We start from the raw sequence: 17,284 nt of genomic DNA on the forward strand, positions 1-17,284 counted from the left end.
GAGGAGCTGCAGAGATCCACAGCTCAGGTGGGAGAATCTGTCCACAGGACAACTATTAGTCGTCCACTCCACAAATCTGGCCTTTATTGAAGAATGGTAAGAAGAAAGCCATTGTTGAAAGAAAGCCATAAGAAGTCCTGTTTGCAGTTTTTTGAGAAGCCATGAGGGGGACACAGCAAACATGTGGAAGAAGATGCTCTGGTTAAATAAGACCAAAATTTTACTTTTTGGCCTAAATACATAACACTATGTGTGTCAGAAAAATAACACTGCACATCACCCTGAAACATAGTGGGGGGCAGTGTCATGTTGTGGGGATGTATTTCTTCATCAGGGACATGGAAGCTGGTCAGAGTTGATGGGAAGATGGATGGAGCAAAATACAGGGCAAACTTAGAAGAAAACCTGTTAGAGTCTGCAAAAGACTTGAGGTTTTGGTGGAGGTTCACCTTCCAGCAGGACACCGACCATAAACATACAGCCAGAGCTACAATGGAATGGTTTAGTATTTATGTGTTAGAATGGCCCAGTCAAAGTCCAGACCTAAATCCAATTGAGAATCTGTGGCAAGACTTGAAAATTTCTGTTCACAGACGCTCATTTATTCACATTTGCAATGAAGAATGGGCAAAAATGTCACTCTCTAGATGTGCAAAGCTGGTAGAGACATCCCCAAACCCCTTTGTGGTACTACAATTGACTCAGGGGAGCTGAATACAAATGCGTGCGCATATTTAATTGTAAAACATTTTGAAAATCATTTATCATTTTCCTTCCACTTCACAATTATTGCTTTGTGTTGGTCTATCACATAAAACTCCAATAAAACACAACTACATTACATGATAAAACGTGGAAAATTTCAAGGGGTATGAATACATTTTCAAGGCATTGTAAGTGCAAGTTATAGTTACTTCCTGTATGGTAATTTGGCTGATTATCTATTCTGGTAACTCAGTCATATTAATTGTTATAAAACCTAGAAAATGGAATAGCATGTTGAAAACCATTCGAATTTGACTAAAACTATTCTATCTTGAACTTTTCAGGTATTAGTACAGATCCTGTGCTTCAAGCACCAAAATTCCTCTACAATTTTTAGATAAAATGGCATCTCTACTTATGTTTCATTATACTTACAGCCTTGGGACCAGCTTCTTTCACACACGCATTCAAACCAGCTGCTGCAGCGTCTTTAGTACAGTTAGTTTCTGCTGCAATAAACTCAACAATGGCTGTACTGCCTTCACCTTGCTGTAAATACAAATGTTTGTTCTTTGTTAGATAGTTGTAGACATTTGCACAATTAAATGTCATGTTCTTAGTAAATTGGGTGTTCCTGTGCCTTTCCTAGCATTTTTAAAATAGATTTATTTAAAATGTAACTATGTGCAAAATCTTAATGACATATAGTGAAAAAAAAAACAGTGTGGAGTCCCCCCCAAGTCCATATCAGGCCCTTGGGTCTAGTATGGATTCGGAGGAGACCCCCACATGCCAAAATTTGTTTAAAAAAATGGCTTTGGGGTCCCAAATTCATAGCAGACCCTTATCAGAGCATGCAGCCTGGCAAGTTAGGAAACAGAGGGGACGAGCGAGTGCCCCCTCCCCTCAGCCATTTCAGGCTCTCAGCGAGCCTCTAAGAGCCTGAGGTGGCCACTCCCCCCCCCCCCCCCCCCCATAGCTCAGTGCTCCAATGAGTGCAAAGGGAGATGAGCAGAGAGCTGTGACTGACAGTCTACAGCTCTCTGCTCACAGAGCTGTGAAAACCAAGTGATCGGCGGTGTTCAATCGCTCAGTTTTCAGTGCACAGGCGCCAGGGGACAGATGCAGCATCTGATTGATGCTGCATCCACCTAGGTAAGCATAAATATAAAAATACTTCTCTTTTAAGCCCTTCCATTGTGTTAAGCCCTGGCAGCTAATTGAGAGAGGGTAAAAAATTCTCACAATCAGGGTTGAAGTTGAAGGCCCTATATACAGCCTAGGCCTATTATCCAAAAACTCCACAGGGGCACAGGAATCAATTCAAGGCAGCTACTTGCAGCCACCATTTTAGCACTGTTTTTATCTTGGAAATTATTTTGTTAAAGTCAAGTTCAATTTAAGCAGCAATTGTATAAACTGAGTTTCATAGAGTGATCGTGTGCAGCCAGGAATGGCTCATAAAAATTATCCGGTTGCACATAAACTTTGTTGTTATAGACAAAAAGTATAAAACATAGGCAAGTGATATGTGAACATTTATTTGACGTGAGATCTGTGGTTTCATTCTCAACATTATTATTATACAGCTATAACATAGAGGTCTTGTACTATCACACTTTTGCTAGCCTCACAGTGCTAGAAACCCTGAAAGATATGGCAAGTCAATGCATCCTGCAGCATTCACACCAAGTATGTTGGTCCATGCTGTGCGACCATTGTTGCAAACTCTCCCTGTCATCTCCTGGCTTCTTATGCACACATGCAGAGAAAATCCCATTTATTCCTAAGGAGAGCCCATCAAATGCTGTGACACAATAGATGGCTTCTCAATTTACAAAAGTGAAGGAGTGGCCCCTGTGGGCCACATAGTAGGAATCCTACAGTAGAGTGAACAGGTAAGTATTAGGCTTGAGGGGTGGGTTATAGGGGTACGGATTGTAACGTAAATAATAATTAAACAAAAGTTGAATTTAGCCTTTATGTTTTCTACCTATACATGCTACAAGAGGTAATACCTGAATCCTCCCACGGCCGATCTCATGGAGGCTATAAAAGTTTGTATTATTTCCACTGTTGAATTTATGAAGTGCCACATCAACCGCATGCACAACCCGGGTGTCATTAAGAGGTGTGATGTGAGGGCATTTTGGGCACAGCCAAGGTAACTTCTCCGCTGATTCTAGAAGAAAGCATAGAGGTACGATATTGCAGATTGAAATATTGGATTACAAATGTATTATGTCTTTCAGGGACAGACTGACTCATTCCATATCTTGTCTTTAAATAATACATATATTTCAAGAGACAATGAGAAGTAGGTATAGTATGCATTTTATGAATGAAAATAAAATTTATTTTGTTCAGGAGGGAAATATGTAAACTGTCATTGCTGGCATCCTGGAAACTCTATTTCCTTATCAACATGATTGTCTGACTAAAGTATTCTCTAACCCTAGGCTCACACCTATGCATTTATTTTGCAGTTTGCAGAAATGCACTACAGTCCATTTAACATGGTTTCCTGTGGTACACGTTCACATCTATGCGTTTTTCAGCCGGTGAGTTTTTGTAAAGGGTCAGGGACTTATATTCCTGGGTTTTGCATGTAATAGACTTCAATGCAATTGCACCAGAAACGCAAGTATTTTGTTTGTGATGCGATTTGTTATGTGTTTTGCGTTGTTTATTTTTCTGCTTTAAACATTGTATATAACTGGTTGCTAAGGAGTGGCTCGTGAAGTAAAAAATGGTCTGGGGTCCCCCCCAGTTCCATACGGGGCAATTCAGGTCTGGTATGGATTTAGACACCCCCACGCCAAATATTTTTTTTAAAAAAGGCCATGGGGTCCCCGCCCAAAATCCATACCAGACCATTATCCAGGCATGCAGCCCGGCAGGTCGGGAAAGGAAGGAGGCAAGCGAGCGACCCCCCCCCCTGAACCATACCAAGCCGCATTCCCTCAACATGGGGGGTGCTTTGGGGCCAGGGGTCAGCCCCCCAACCCCAATGGACCCATGTTGATGGGGACAAGGGCCTCTTCCTGACAACCCTGGGAGGTGGTTGTGGGGGTCCGCGAGCAGGGGGCTTATCGGAATCTGGAAGCCCCCTTTAACAAGGGGACCCCCTGATGCTGGCTTCCCCCTATGTGAATGAGTATGGGCTAAATTGTACCCCTACCCAATCTCCAAACAAAAAAAGAAGTCTAGTGTTACAAAACACAAGAGACAGTTTTTGACAAGTCCTTTATTAAAAATTGTGTCTTCTTCCTCCAGTGTTTCTTCTTCCTCTTCTCCCTCTGGTGGTTTCTTCTCCCTTGGGGTTTCTTCTCCCTCCAGTGTTTCTTCTCCCTCTGGTGTTTCTTCTCCCTCCAGTGTTTCTTCTTGCTCTGGTAGTTTCTTCTCCCTCTTTGCTCCGGTGATGTCGTCTTCTTCGTTTGCTGCTGCCGGCTAAAAATAAAAAAGGCAGTCTTCCTCTGTCACTGTCCACCTTCGTTGTGTTGGCTCCTGCTGTCTGCCATTCCTTATATAGCCATGGGGCGTAGCCATCCAGTAACATCACCCCGAGATCCCTCCCCTTTGTGATGTCACATGATGACATAAGGGGCGGGATCTCCAGGTGACGTCACAATTCTTTTTGCCAGCAACTTTTTTTTTTTCATATTCAGTTGTCAGTGGGGAACCCCGCTGATAGCTGATGACTCAACGGTTGTTAATGATGCAGAGGCTGGCTTCCCGGCCTGCTCCTTAGCAACCAGCTATATACAGTGTGTTTACAGTGTGTGTTTAACCACCTCAAGACAGTGCACTTACACCCCCTTCCCGTCCAGACCAATTTTCAGCTTTCAGCGCTCTCACAGTTTGAATGACAACTACTCAGTCATCCAACACTGTACCCATATGAAACTTACGTCCTTTTTTCCACACAAATAGAGCTTTCTTTTGGTGGTATTTAATCACTAGTGTTTTGTTTTTTATTTTTTGTGCTATAAATAAAAAACAACCTACATTTTGTGAAAAAAATGCCTTTTTCTTTGTTTCTGTCATAAAATTTTGCTAATTAGTCATTTTTCTTCATCAATTTTGGCCAACTGCTACATATCTTTGGTAAAAATAACCCAAATTAGTGTAATTTTTTTGCTTTTTGTGAATGTCTACAAACTATGGTGCCAATCACTGAAAACTGATCACATCTGATCAGGCCTTCAGTACATCAGGTGCATTTCTTGAGACACTAACAAGTCAGGAAAGTACAAATACCCCCCAAATTACCCCTTTTTAGAAAGTAGACATTCCAAGGTATTAAGTAAGTAGCATGGTGAGTTTTTTTAAGTTGTAATTTTTTCCCACAATTCTTTGCAAAATTAAGATTTTTTTTTTTACTAAATTGTCATATTATCAGGTTATTTCTCACACACAGTATATGCATATAGCAAATTACACCCCAAAATACATTCTGCTACTCTCCCTGAGTACGGCGATACCACATGTGTGAGACTTTTACACAGCCTGGCCACATACAGAGCACCAACATTGAAGAAGCACCTTCAAGTGTTCTACGAGCAAAAATGACACATCTCATTTCACAACCACCTATTACAGTTTTGAAGGCCCTGGAGCACCAGGACAATACAATTGCCCACAAAATTACCACATTTTGGAAAGCAAACACCCCAACGTATAATCTATGAGGCCGAAAGAGTCTTTTGAATTGTTCATTTTTTTCCAGACATTTTTGGAAAATTTGGAAAAAAATGAAAACGCATTTTTTTTTACACAAAGTTGTCAATTTATAAGATATTTAGATATTTCTAACACATAGCATGTATATAGCAAGAATTACACCCCAAAATACATTCTGCTACTCCTCCCGAGTATGACAATACCACATGTATAGGACTTTTATACAGCCTGGCCACATAGAGAGGCCAAACATTGCAGTAGAACCTTCAGGCGAGCTAGGAGCATACATTACACATCTCATTTCATTCCTTCCAATCACACTTTTGAAGGCCCTGGAGCACCAGGACAGTGGAATTACCTATAAAATTACCCCATTTTGGAAAGCAAACACCCCATTATATGTTCTGTGAGGCATGGGCTGCAAATAGGTACTCGGGTACTCTGATGGGCTGCAAATAGGTACTCGGGTACTCTGATGGGCTGGTGACAGGTACTCGGGTACTCTAATGGGCTGGTGACAGGTACTCAGGTACTCTGATGGCCTGGTGACAGGTACTCGGGTACTCTGATGGCCTGGTGACAGGTACTCTGATGGCCAGGTGACTGGTATTCAGGTACTCTGAAGAGCGGTGATAGGTACTCAGGTACTCATATGAAATGTGACAGGTACTCAGGTACTCATATGAACTGTGACAGGCACTCATAGGGATTGTGACAGGTACTTAGGTACTCAGATGGACTGACAGGTACTCAGATGAACTGTGACAGGTATTCAGATATGCATATGGACTTTGACAGGTACTCAGATTAACTGTGAGGCCGCGTACACACGCGGGGACTGTTCGCTCAACTTTGTCCGCTGAACAGTGTTTCGGCGGACAGTCCGCTCGTGTGTGGGCTTCAGCGGACAGTTTCAGCTGACAGTCTGACGAACAAAGTTTTTCGGAAATTCCGTAAAACTGTCCGCTGAAACTTAGTTTGAGCGGACAGTCCGCCCGTGTGTAGGCTTGTTCGTCAAACTAAGTTCCGCGCATGCTCAGAAAGGATTTACACGGCGAAGGTTGCATTGCAGTGTATAGGACATCGTATTTCTAGTCCCGTCGTATGTGCCGTTCACGTCATCGCGCAAGTTTCAGCGGACTGTTCGTTCATCGTGTGTGGCCAAGTCCGTCCATGCTAATTTTGAGCGGACTGTCCGCTCAAACTGTTTGACGAACAAAGTTGGGCGAACAGTCCCCGCGTGTGTACGCGGCCTGACAGGTACTCAGGTACTCGGGTACTCTGATTGACTGGGACAGGTACTCGGGTACTCTGATGGACTGTGACAGGTACTCGGGTACTCTGATGGGCTGTGACAGGTACTCAGGTACTCTGATGGGCTATGACAGGTACTCGGGTACTCAGATGGGCTGTGACAGGTACTCAGGTACTCAGATGGTCTGTGACAGGTACTCGGGTACTCTGATGGGCTGACAGGTACTGGGGTACTCTGATGGGCTGTGACGGGTACTCTGATGGGCTGTGACAGGTACTCGGTACTCTGATAGGCTGGTGACAGGTACTTGGGTACTCTGATGGACTGTGACAGGTACTCAAATACTCTGATGGACTGTGACAGGTACTCGGGTACTCTGATGGGCTGTGACAGGTACTATGATGGGCGGTGACAGGTGCTCTTTATTGGGGGGGGGCAATCAGTGTGATTGGTGTACACTGTAAGCGTTAACGAGATGTTACTGCAATCTCCTCTTCACACACGATCGGTGTCTGAGGAGAAGAACCCGGCAACATCTCATTACCGCGGTTTGTTTACATTTAGTGATCGACTGTGCAACGATCACGTGGGTAAACATACAGCCAATGGCTGTTTACCAGCGTCAGTAATGAGCAGTGTTCACGGGAACACGCCGCCACCGCTCGCGATTGCGATTGCATGCACGCGCCGTGCACAGTGGGGGTGGAACCATCAGTGATGGGCCGTGACTTAATCACGGCCGATCACGTGGTAAACAGCCATATCCAATGGTTGTTCTCCCCCCTCGGTGGCGAGCAGTGTCTCTGTGACACGTCGCCACCGAAGGAACAGGGATGCGCGCGCACAATCGCCCGCATTCCCTGTTTAAATGGGAGGACCTCGTTTGACAGCCGACGGTCGGCAAGCAGTTAAAGATAGAGAAAAATAAAACACAAAATGCATGAAAACTGCATGCCAAAATGCATAAAGGAGAATTTAACAATGCAAAAACACTGCAAAAAGTTGTGAACCTAGACTTAATCTTTGACCTAGATCAAGTATGCTGATCACATAGTAATGCTAGAGAATCATTATGAAAACCAAGCAGCTAGAATTTTCTGCAGCTCAAAAGCAAGCTTATTTAATTTGTCCTTCTACACAAGACCTTAGATCCATAACTGAATTACCTCAAACTGGGCTTGAATATTAGACTAATGCTCAAAAAAAATAGCAAACATTTTAGTGAGGCAATGCCTTTACTTTCTTTTTAGCATAATATATCACAACAACAAAAATATTATTATTATATTATTCCAAATAATAATTTGAATAATAAAAAATTACTTAGTTCAGACTTGCATTTCGCTTGAAGGACCTCATAAGTGTTATTATGCTTCCTCATTTTGTAATCGCAATCTGCTTCTACTGCCTGGGGGTAAAAAGATAATTAAAGAATAGTTTTTATAAAGCTACTTTAGCAATACAAAGCACATCTCAATGAAATTAAAATAATTGTTTACAAGCAAGTACGGTAGTTTTTAATGTAAATTTCCCACTTTTACTTGCTTCCTTTGCCAAATGTCCTTTACTGTATACAACAAAAACAAATTTGTTTAACCACTTCAGTACCGCATACTTACTTCTTCCTGCCCAGGCCAATTTGCACATTTTAGCGCTGTCACACCTTGAATGCCAATTACTCAGTCATGAAACACTGTACCCAAATGACATTTTTATATACTTTTTTGAGATAGAAAGAGTTGTCTTCTGGTGATTTATTCACCACTGGATTTTTTATTTTTTGCTATATAAATGAAAAAATAACATGCATTTTTAAAAAATATTATTTTTTTTACTTTCTGCTATACATTTGTGCAAAGAAATAATCTTCCTTTAAAACTGTTTCAACATTATTTTTAATTATATTGTCATATTTGCACATACTTTTTATCTGAATATCTCTAACCTAGTTAATTCACCACTAGTCAATATACGATCCACAATTCAGTTTAAGATCTGCCAGTTTATAATTATTATCACAATGACTACTCCTAATTCCATCTGCCCATGAAGACCTATGCGATCCTCTGGTGGTATCCCCATTGTCCATCTCCTAGCTAGTCCAACATATGGGTGGTGGGGCTGGGCTTTCTGGTCTCAGTTCTGGGGTTGCGATACTCCCAGTTCTCCTCCTTCCGCACATCTCCGTGACGCGATGGGGGCGGGACATGACCACGTGACACCAATTGACGCCGTGGAGCGGGAACATGTGTCTTTTCCATCTCACGCTGCGGTGGTAGGTGAGTGTGCACTTACTGAGGTCTGTGTATCACAGATGGGAGGTCCCCTCGCTTCCCCTTTGCTGCGTTGACATCAACACATGACGTTGGTGTGAACACGGCCCAGGCAGGGCCGTCTTTAAGGCAGGGCAAAAGGGGCAGCTGCCCTGGGCCCTGTCATTGTTGTGGGGCCCAAAGCAGCTGTCTCATACTTGCCAACTATCCCAGTTTACATTCCCTTGTCCCTTGAAGTTTTAGTCCTGTGCTGCTACTAATGCTGCCCAGCTCTGCCCTATTGTTGTGTACAGATGACTCACCTGCAGAACTGTGTTTACATGTAAATACTGGCATTCATATGTAAATACAGTGGTGTGAAAAAGTGTTTGCCTCATTTCCTGTTCCTTTGCATGTTTGTCACACTTAAGTGTTTCGGAACATCAAACCAGTTTAAACAATAGTCAAGGACAACACAAGTAAACACAAAATGCAATTTGTAAATGAAGGTGTTTATTATTAAAGGTGAAAAAAAATCCAAACCATCATGGCCCTGTGTGAAAAAGTGATTGCCCCCCTTGTTAAAACATACTATAACTGTGGTTGTCCACACCTGAGTTCAATTTCTCTAGCCACACCCAGGCCTGATTATTGCCACACCTGTTCACAATCAAGGCATCACTTAAATAGGAGCTGCTTGACACAGTAAGGTCCACCAGAAGATCCTTAAAAGCTACACATCATGCCGAGACCCAAAGAAATTCAGGAACAATTGAGAAAGAAAGTAATTGAGATCTATCAGTCTGGAAAGGGTTATAAAGCCATTTCCAAAGCTTTGGGAATCCAGGGAACCACAGTGAGAGCCATTATCCACAAATGGCGAAGACATGGAACAGTGGTGAACCTTCCCAGGAGTGGCCGGCCTCCCAAAATTACCCCAAGAGCGCAGCGATGACTCATCCAAGAGGTCACAAAAGACCCCACAACAACGTCCAAGGAACTGCAGGCCTCACTTGCCTCAGTTAAGGTCAGCGTTCATGCCTCCAACATCAGGAAAAGACTGGGCAAAAATGGCCTGCATAGCAGAGCTCCAAGGAGAAAACCACTGCTGAGCAAAAAGAACATCAAAGCTCGTCTCAATTTCTCCACAACACATCTTGATGATCCCCAAGACTTTTGGGACAACATTCTGTGGACCGATGAGACAAAAGTGGAACTCTTTGGAAGGTGTGTGTCCAAGTATATCTGGCGTAGAAGGAACACTGCATTTCATAAAAAGAACATTATACCAACAGTAAAATATGGTGGTGGTAGTGTGATGGTCTGGGGCTGTTTTGCTGCTTCAGGACCTGGAAGACTTGCCGTGATAAAAGGAACTATGAATTCTGCTGTCTACCAAGAGATCCTGAAGGAGAATGTCCGACCATCTGTTCGTGTACTCAAGCTGAAACGAACTTGGGTTCTGCAGCAGGACAATGATCCTAAACACACCAGCAAGTCCACCACCGAATGGCTGAAGAAAAACAAAATGAAGACTTTGGAGTGGCCTAGCCAAAGTCCTGACCTGAATCCTATTGAGATGTTGTGGTATGACCTTAAAAAGGCCGTTCATGCTCGAAAACCCTCTAATGTAACTGAATTAGGACAATTCTGCAAAGATGAGTGGGCCAAAATTCCTCCAGGACGCTGTAAAAGCCTCGTTGCACATTATCGCAAACGCTTGGTTGCAGTTGTTGCTGCTAAGGGTGGCCCAACCAGTTATTAGGTTTAGGGGGCAATCACTTTTTCACACAGGGCCATGATGGTTTGGATTTTTTTTCACCTTTAATAATAAACACCTTCATTTACAAATTGCATTTTGTGTTTACTTGTGTTGTCCTTGACTATTGTTTAAATTGGTTTGATTTTTCCGAAACACTTAAGTGTGACAAACATGCAAAGGAACAGGAAATGAGGAAGGGGGCAAACACTTTTTCACACCACTGTAGCAGTGACATGCATATGTAAATAGCTGAGGCCAACTGCATTGATATGTAAATAAAGGCAGCATTCATAGGTATATCATGCCCCCCTGCAGTGAGGAGAAGATGTGCTGCAACCTATAGCAACCAGTGAGCAGTATTGCTGTACAGCAATCTCTAGCAGCCAATCAACAAGCAGACATGTGCTGTAACCTCTAGCAACTAATCAGTGAGCCTTAAGGAGTGCTGTAACCTCTAGCAACCAGTCAGTAAGCAGTAATGATATGCTGTAACCTCTGGCAACCAATCGCAATCGCTGCCTGATCTGATACAGTAAACTGATTTTAAGTCTAGCTGCTATTTATTGTATGTCTCCGAGAAGGTGGAGAGCGAAATTGCATGGGGGGAGGGGGGCCCTAAGAAAATTTTTGCCCAGGGTCAAATCAATATTAAAGATGGCCCTGGCCCCGGGCCCGCGGTATTTTACCAGTGGCCAGCCGTAGGTTCATTCCACACAATTCCACCATGAGGAAGTGACCAACTTGTGTTACTTATATAATATCCAGGCAACTACACTTTTACACATATTTATTTTTACACGTTGGGTGGCCACGCGCACACGTCCTGCGCATGTGTGATCGCAATTTGAAAAATGCAGAGGTTTTTTTTATCTGCTAGCGGCCCCGTTTTTCGTTTTTAAATGCTGTTTGTGTTTTAGAAGCTATTTGTGCATTGGAAACTCCGCAGAGTCCTCTTTACAGCATCTGAGCATTGTGCTGTGTTGAATTTTTTTGTGTAGAGGTATGCTACACGATTTGGAGCATTTTTTATTTTGCATGAGCTTCTACGCTGCCGAATGTTTGGAAGGTGATCATTACTCAACATAACTCAACAGACAGCCATTAATGTCTAAACTGCTGGCAACAAAAGTGAGTACACTCCTAAGTGAAATTGCCCAATTTGGGCCCAAAGCGTCAATAGTTTTTTGTGGGCCACCATTATTTTTCAGCACTGCCTTAACCCTCTTGGGCACTGAGTTCACCAGGGCTTCACAGGTTTCCACTGGAGTCCTCTTCCACTCCTCTATGATGACATCACAGAGCTGGTGGATGTTAGAGACCTTGCGCTCCTCCACCTTCCATTTGAAGATGCCCCACAGATGCTCAATAGGGTTTAGGTATGGAGACATGCTTGGCCAGTCCATCACCTTTACCCTCAGCTTCTTTAGCAGGGCAGTGGTCATCTGGGAGGTGTGTTTGGGGTCATTATCATGTTGTAATATTGCCCTGCGGCCCAGTCACCAAAGGGGAGGGGATTATGCTCTGCTTCAGTATGTCACAGTACATGTTGGCATATATGGTTCCCTGAATGAACTGTAGCTCCCCAGTGTTGGCAGCACTCATGCCGCCCCAGACCATGACACTCCCACCACCATGCTTGACTGTAGGCAAGACACACTTGTCTTTGTACTCCTAATCTGGTTGCCACCACACGCTTGACACCATCTGAACCAAATAAGTTTATCTTGTTCTTATCAGACCACTGGACATGGTTCCAGTAATCCATGTTCTTAATCTGCTTGTCTTCAGCAAATTGTGGGCTTCTTTGTGCATTATGTTTAGAAGAGGCTTCCTTCTGGAATGACAGCCACGCAGACCAATTTGATGCAGTGTGTGGTGTATGGTCTGAGCACTGACAGGCTGACCCCCCACCCCTTCAACCACTGCAGCGATGCTGGCAGCATTCATACGTCCATTTCCCAAAGACAACCTCTGGATATGATGCTGAGCACGTGCACTCAACTTCTTTGGTTGACTAAGGCAAGGCCTGTTCTGAGTGGAACCAGTCCTGTAACACCAAATTTAACACACCTGCTCCCCAGTCACACCTGAGACCTTGTAACGCTAATGAGTCACATGACACCTGGGGAGGGAAAATGCCTACTTGGGCCCAATTTGGACATTTTCACTTAGGGGTGTACTCACTTTGGTTGCCAGCTGTTAAAACATTAATGGCTATGTGTTGAGTTATTTTAAGGGGACAGCAAATCTACACTGTTATACAAGCTGTACTTTTACTACTTTACATTCTAGCAAAGTGTAATTTCCTCAGTGTTGTCACATGAAAAGATATCATAACATATTTACCAAAGTGTGAGGGGTGTACTCGCTTTTGTGAGATACTGTATATCAGGGGTGCTCAACCTGTGTCTCCCCAGCTGTTGCAAAACTACAAGTCCCATCATGCCTCTGCCTCTGGGTGTCATGCTTGTGGCTGTCGGAGTCTTGCTATGCCTCATGGGACTTGTAGTTCCGCAACAGCTGGAGAGCCACAGGTTGAGCACCCCTGCTGTATATAATTGGTACTAGTATACATGGTATTTTGCCCCATCCATTTTTCTTCTATCCTTTATCCTGACCAGTGCTCCAGTCCCTGTTGCAGAGAAACCCCCATAACAGGATATTACCACCTTCATGCTTTACTGTAGGAATGGTGTTATTTGGATGGTGAGCTATATTGGATTTCTGCTAGGCATATCATTTGGTGTTGAGGTCAAATAATTACATTTTAGTTTCATCTGACCAGTTTAAACCCACCTTCAAGATTCTGATGCCACATGGAAAAAGGTGTTATGGTCATATGGGACTAAAATTGAACTATTTGGCCTCAACACCAAATTATATGTCTGACGGAAATCCAATACAGCTCACCATGCAAATAACACCATTCCTACAGTAAAGCATGGGGGTGGTAATATCCTGTTATGAGGGGGTTCTCTGCACCAGGGACTGGAGCATGCATCAGGATAGAAAGGAAAAATGGATGAGGCAAAATACCATCAAACTCTTGAGGAAAATCTGCTGCCCTCTGCCAGAAAATTGTAAAGATGGTTTACCTTCCAACATGACAATGACCCAAAGCACACAAGAATGACCACACAGTGGTTGAAGGATAAAAAGGTCAATGTCCTTGCATGGCTTAGTCAGAGCCCAGACTTAAACCCCATAGAAAGTCTGTGGAATGACCTGAACTGAACTTGAGCAGTTCTGCAAAGAAGAGTGGGCAAACATTGCAATTGTAATCAGAGTAAGCATTTTAACATAGGAGAGGAAACTGTATAACTGTTAAAGGCGTAACGCTGGTAATGCTGGAGTTCAGCTTTTAAGTCAGTAGCTTACAGTAACAGACCAATAAGTTGGAGTTGATGAATATAAAATAACCACAATAAAGCCCCATACACACTATCAGATTGTCTGCTAAGTTTTTCCTTCAGATTTACCAAAACCATGTAGTAGAAGGGCCTGCCTGATTGCATACACATTGAAACCCCTAAGGTTTGACCTCATATTATATGGTTTTGGTAAATCTGAAGGAAAAACTCAACAGACAGTCTGATAGTGTGTACGGGGCTTAACACAGAGCTCTGCTTTTGGTATTCTAATGGTATTTCAGATTGATGAAAACCTACCTGTTCAAACTTTTCTCTCACAGCACATTGGTCTATTGGTGTTGAACTCACATGTGGGCATACGGTCTCCAACAAATCTAATTCGAAAAGATAAATTTCATCTCCCCCATGCTTAAAAAGAGTAAAGAAAATAAAACACAAGTTTGAAATTGTTACAATAAAATAAAAAGCAAAAAGTTACCCAATATGTATGTGGCTATGATCAGTTGTCTAAGGCACTTTTCACACTTGTGCGACTTGTCCTGTGACTTTGCACTGGAAAGTCATATGACAAGTCGTACCCCATGTTTTCGAATGAGTACCATTCATATCTGTTTAACTTCAAGTCGCAGCGACTTCAAAGTAGTCCCTGCACTACTTTGGTCTGACTTTGGTATGACTTGAGGTCCATGGACCTTAAGATTGCACAGGCATTGCTTCAAGTCACGGCAAAATCATGGCTAAAATCGTTGCAGAGTCACACGACTTTCACGTCACACAAATCTGAAAGGGGCCTAATTGGGTTTTTCTAATAGCATTTGAAGTGTATTACCATGCAAATAAGAATAATGGAAACCACCAGCTTCAGATGATTGCCCTTAAAATCAGCTGATTTTGGCTGGATCAGGCAATATTTGTTCTGTCTTTTAGTCTCCATTCACACTACTTTACTGTGACTTTCTTACGACTTGAGGGCCAGAGAGTGTAAAGTCACATGAAGGTTGCATCAAAGTAGCACTCCAAAGTCGCACTAGTGTGAACGGAGCCTAATACGCAGCATATTGTTCATAGGTGACTAGCTGCTTTGGATTTTTAACCCAATAACTATTGTTTTTCTTTGCGTGACGATTAGTCAATCTAGATGCTCATGTTCACTGAATGATTGTTTGATTTACTGACTAGAAACAAGTATGCAACAAATGTAGCTGGATACTGTCTTTCGCCTTTTTCTGGGCCAGTAAACTGCTAAGTAGTGAGACTGCATGATGGGTATAAGGCTCCATTTACACCTATGCAGTTTGCTTTTGAGTATTACTGCATTGCTTTTTGTCTTTTTTTACCACAATTTGCGCTTTGCGTTTTTTATGCTGTTTTTTTTTTTTACTACTACACGCTTCTCTGCAACTTCTCCATTATATTCTATTGAACCAAAAATGCAAAAAAAGCAGGGTTTTGCATTTAAAAAAGTCCTTGACCCTTTCCTAAAACACAGAGGCACAAAAATGCATTGATGTGAACGTGTTCCATAGAAACCCATGTTAAACAAATGTCCTGCAATTCTGCAAAAAGCATGAAAAAACACATTGGTGTGAATGGAGCCTCAGAGACCAGAAATGTAAAACTACTACAAGTCTGGAGTAGCAGTGTCCATATAGTTTTTATGACAGGTTTCCCTGCTCTTCAGTTTACAATAATGTGAGAAAAAAAAACTTTTGATTAGTTTTGGTTATTATAAACATTGCACATTGCTCTAAGGCCGCGTACACACGGGCGGACTGTCTGTCCAACTTAGTCCGCTGAAACGTGTTTCAGCGGACAATCCGCTCGTGTGTGGGCTTCAGCGGACTTTTTCAGCGGACAGTCTGGCGGACTAAGTCTTTCGGAATTTCCGTAATTTTGTCCGTCCAAACTTGGTTTCAGCGGACAGTCCGCTCGTGTGTAGGCAAGTTGGACGGACTAAGTATGGCGCATGCTCAGAAAGGATTTACACGCCGAAGGTTGCATTGCAGTGTATTGGACGTCGTATTTCTAGTCCCGTCGTACGTGCTGTACACGTCATCGCGCAAGCTTTCAGCGGACTGTCTGTTCATCGTGTGTGGTCAAGTCCGTTCATTCAAAAGTTGGACGGACTGTCTGTCGGATTGTCTGACGAACTTAGTTGGGCAGACAATCCGCCCGTGTGTACGCGGCCTAAGCCTTAATAAATAGCACATTATTTTTTTTAATCATCTAAAAACTAAAGTGATTTACAATAGCAAAGACTGTTCTTCCAAAACTATAGAGCTAACTAAAAGCCAGAAAATTTAATCTACTGTCCATGTGCCATGTGCATACACTTTACAAATGTAGGCTTGGTTCACACCTATTCTTTTTTTGGTGCTTTTTTCAGAAACATACTACAGTTCATTTAACATGGTTTCCTATGAGACACGTTCACTTCTATGCTTTTTTCAGCCATTGCGTTTTTGGAAAGGGTCAAGGACTTTTTTGCCACAATTTTATCGCATTTTGTATTTTTTTATCTGCCCAACAATAAATTGGCCAAAAAATGCAAAACGCGGTAAAATTCCATGTGCAAAAAAGCAAAGCCTACTGCAAAAAGCACTACAGAAACGGATCAAAAGCAAACTGCATAGGTATGAACTAAGCCTAAAAATTGGAAATGTAGAAAATGAATCAACTCATTTTAGTGTGAGACTTACCGAAGGAAGTGTTATAATTTTCTCAACCCGGTTTAAAGCGTACTTGTATCCATGATGGTGATGTGCATTGGTGTAGCGTACTGCTTCTGCAGCTGCCTGGTGGGCCTCTTCGTCATCACAGTTCAAAACCGGAGTAATAGAAGGGACTACATGTGCTGAACACAGGACCAACTGAGCCAGCAACAAAGTGGCCAAAAGAAGCCTCATGGTGCCACACTACCACTTGTGTCTCTGGATGTGGTCTGTGAACTTGACATTGGTGGTTGGATGGCAGCATTCTTATATATATATATGTATAAATCTAGCAGAATGATGCCAGAAAAAATATTTGCTCTGGCGCTTCAGGTCTGTACACATGCAACAGAAAAATAAATATTTTGAAAATTGATTTGTCTAGTTAATCTTTCTGCATTTTAACCTGAAATGCCTCTAGGATTAGTAGAAGCATAAAAGATATTGGATTTGTTCAGTAAAATCGAGATCATGTGTTCCATTACTCGCCCTGGAAATTCTAAAATGTGGGCACAACAAGCTATCGAATTTCAGAAAATCTAATC

The 17,284-nt window shown here is 42.6% G+C and overlaps 1 protein-coding gene across 1 annotated transcript in view; it reads right to left on the reverse strand.

Annotated features, from left to right (window-relative positions):
* AHSG (alpha 2-HS glycoprotein) overlaps positions 1-16,974 on the reverse strand; it is a 29,794-nt gene extending 12,820 nt beyond the window's left edge. Inside the window, exons 1-5 of the mRNA XM_077487420.1 lie at positions 16,728-16,974; positions 14,326-14,436; positions 7,967-8,051; positions 2,724-2,887; positions 1,141-1,254 (exon numbers count right to left, since the gene is read on the reverse strand). Coding sequence (XP_077343546.1) covers positions 1,141-1,254; positions 2,724-2,887; positions 7,967-8,051; positions 14,326-14,436; positions 16,728-16,934 — 681 coding nt within the window. The 5' untranslated portion in view covers positions 16,935-16,974. The remainder of the gene's footprint in view (positions 1-1,140; positions 1,255-2,723; positions 2,888-7,966; positions 8,052-14,325; positions 14,437-16,727) is intronic.
* Positions 16,975-17,284: the final 310 nt, after the last annotated feature.

The sequence above is a fragment of the Lithobates pipiens genome, unplaced genomic scaffold, assembly GCF_037356315.1.
Source record: "Lithobates pipiens isolate NorthernLeopardFrog02 unplaced genomic scaffold, aLitPip1_a1.2 Scaffold_18, whole genome shotgun sequence".
NCBI lineage: Eukaryota > Metazoa > Chordata > Amphibia > Anura > Ranidae > Lithobates > Lithobates pipiens.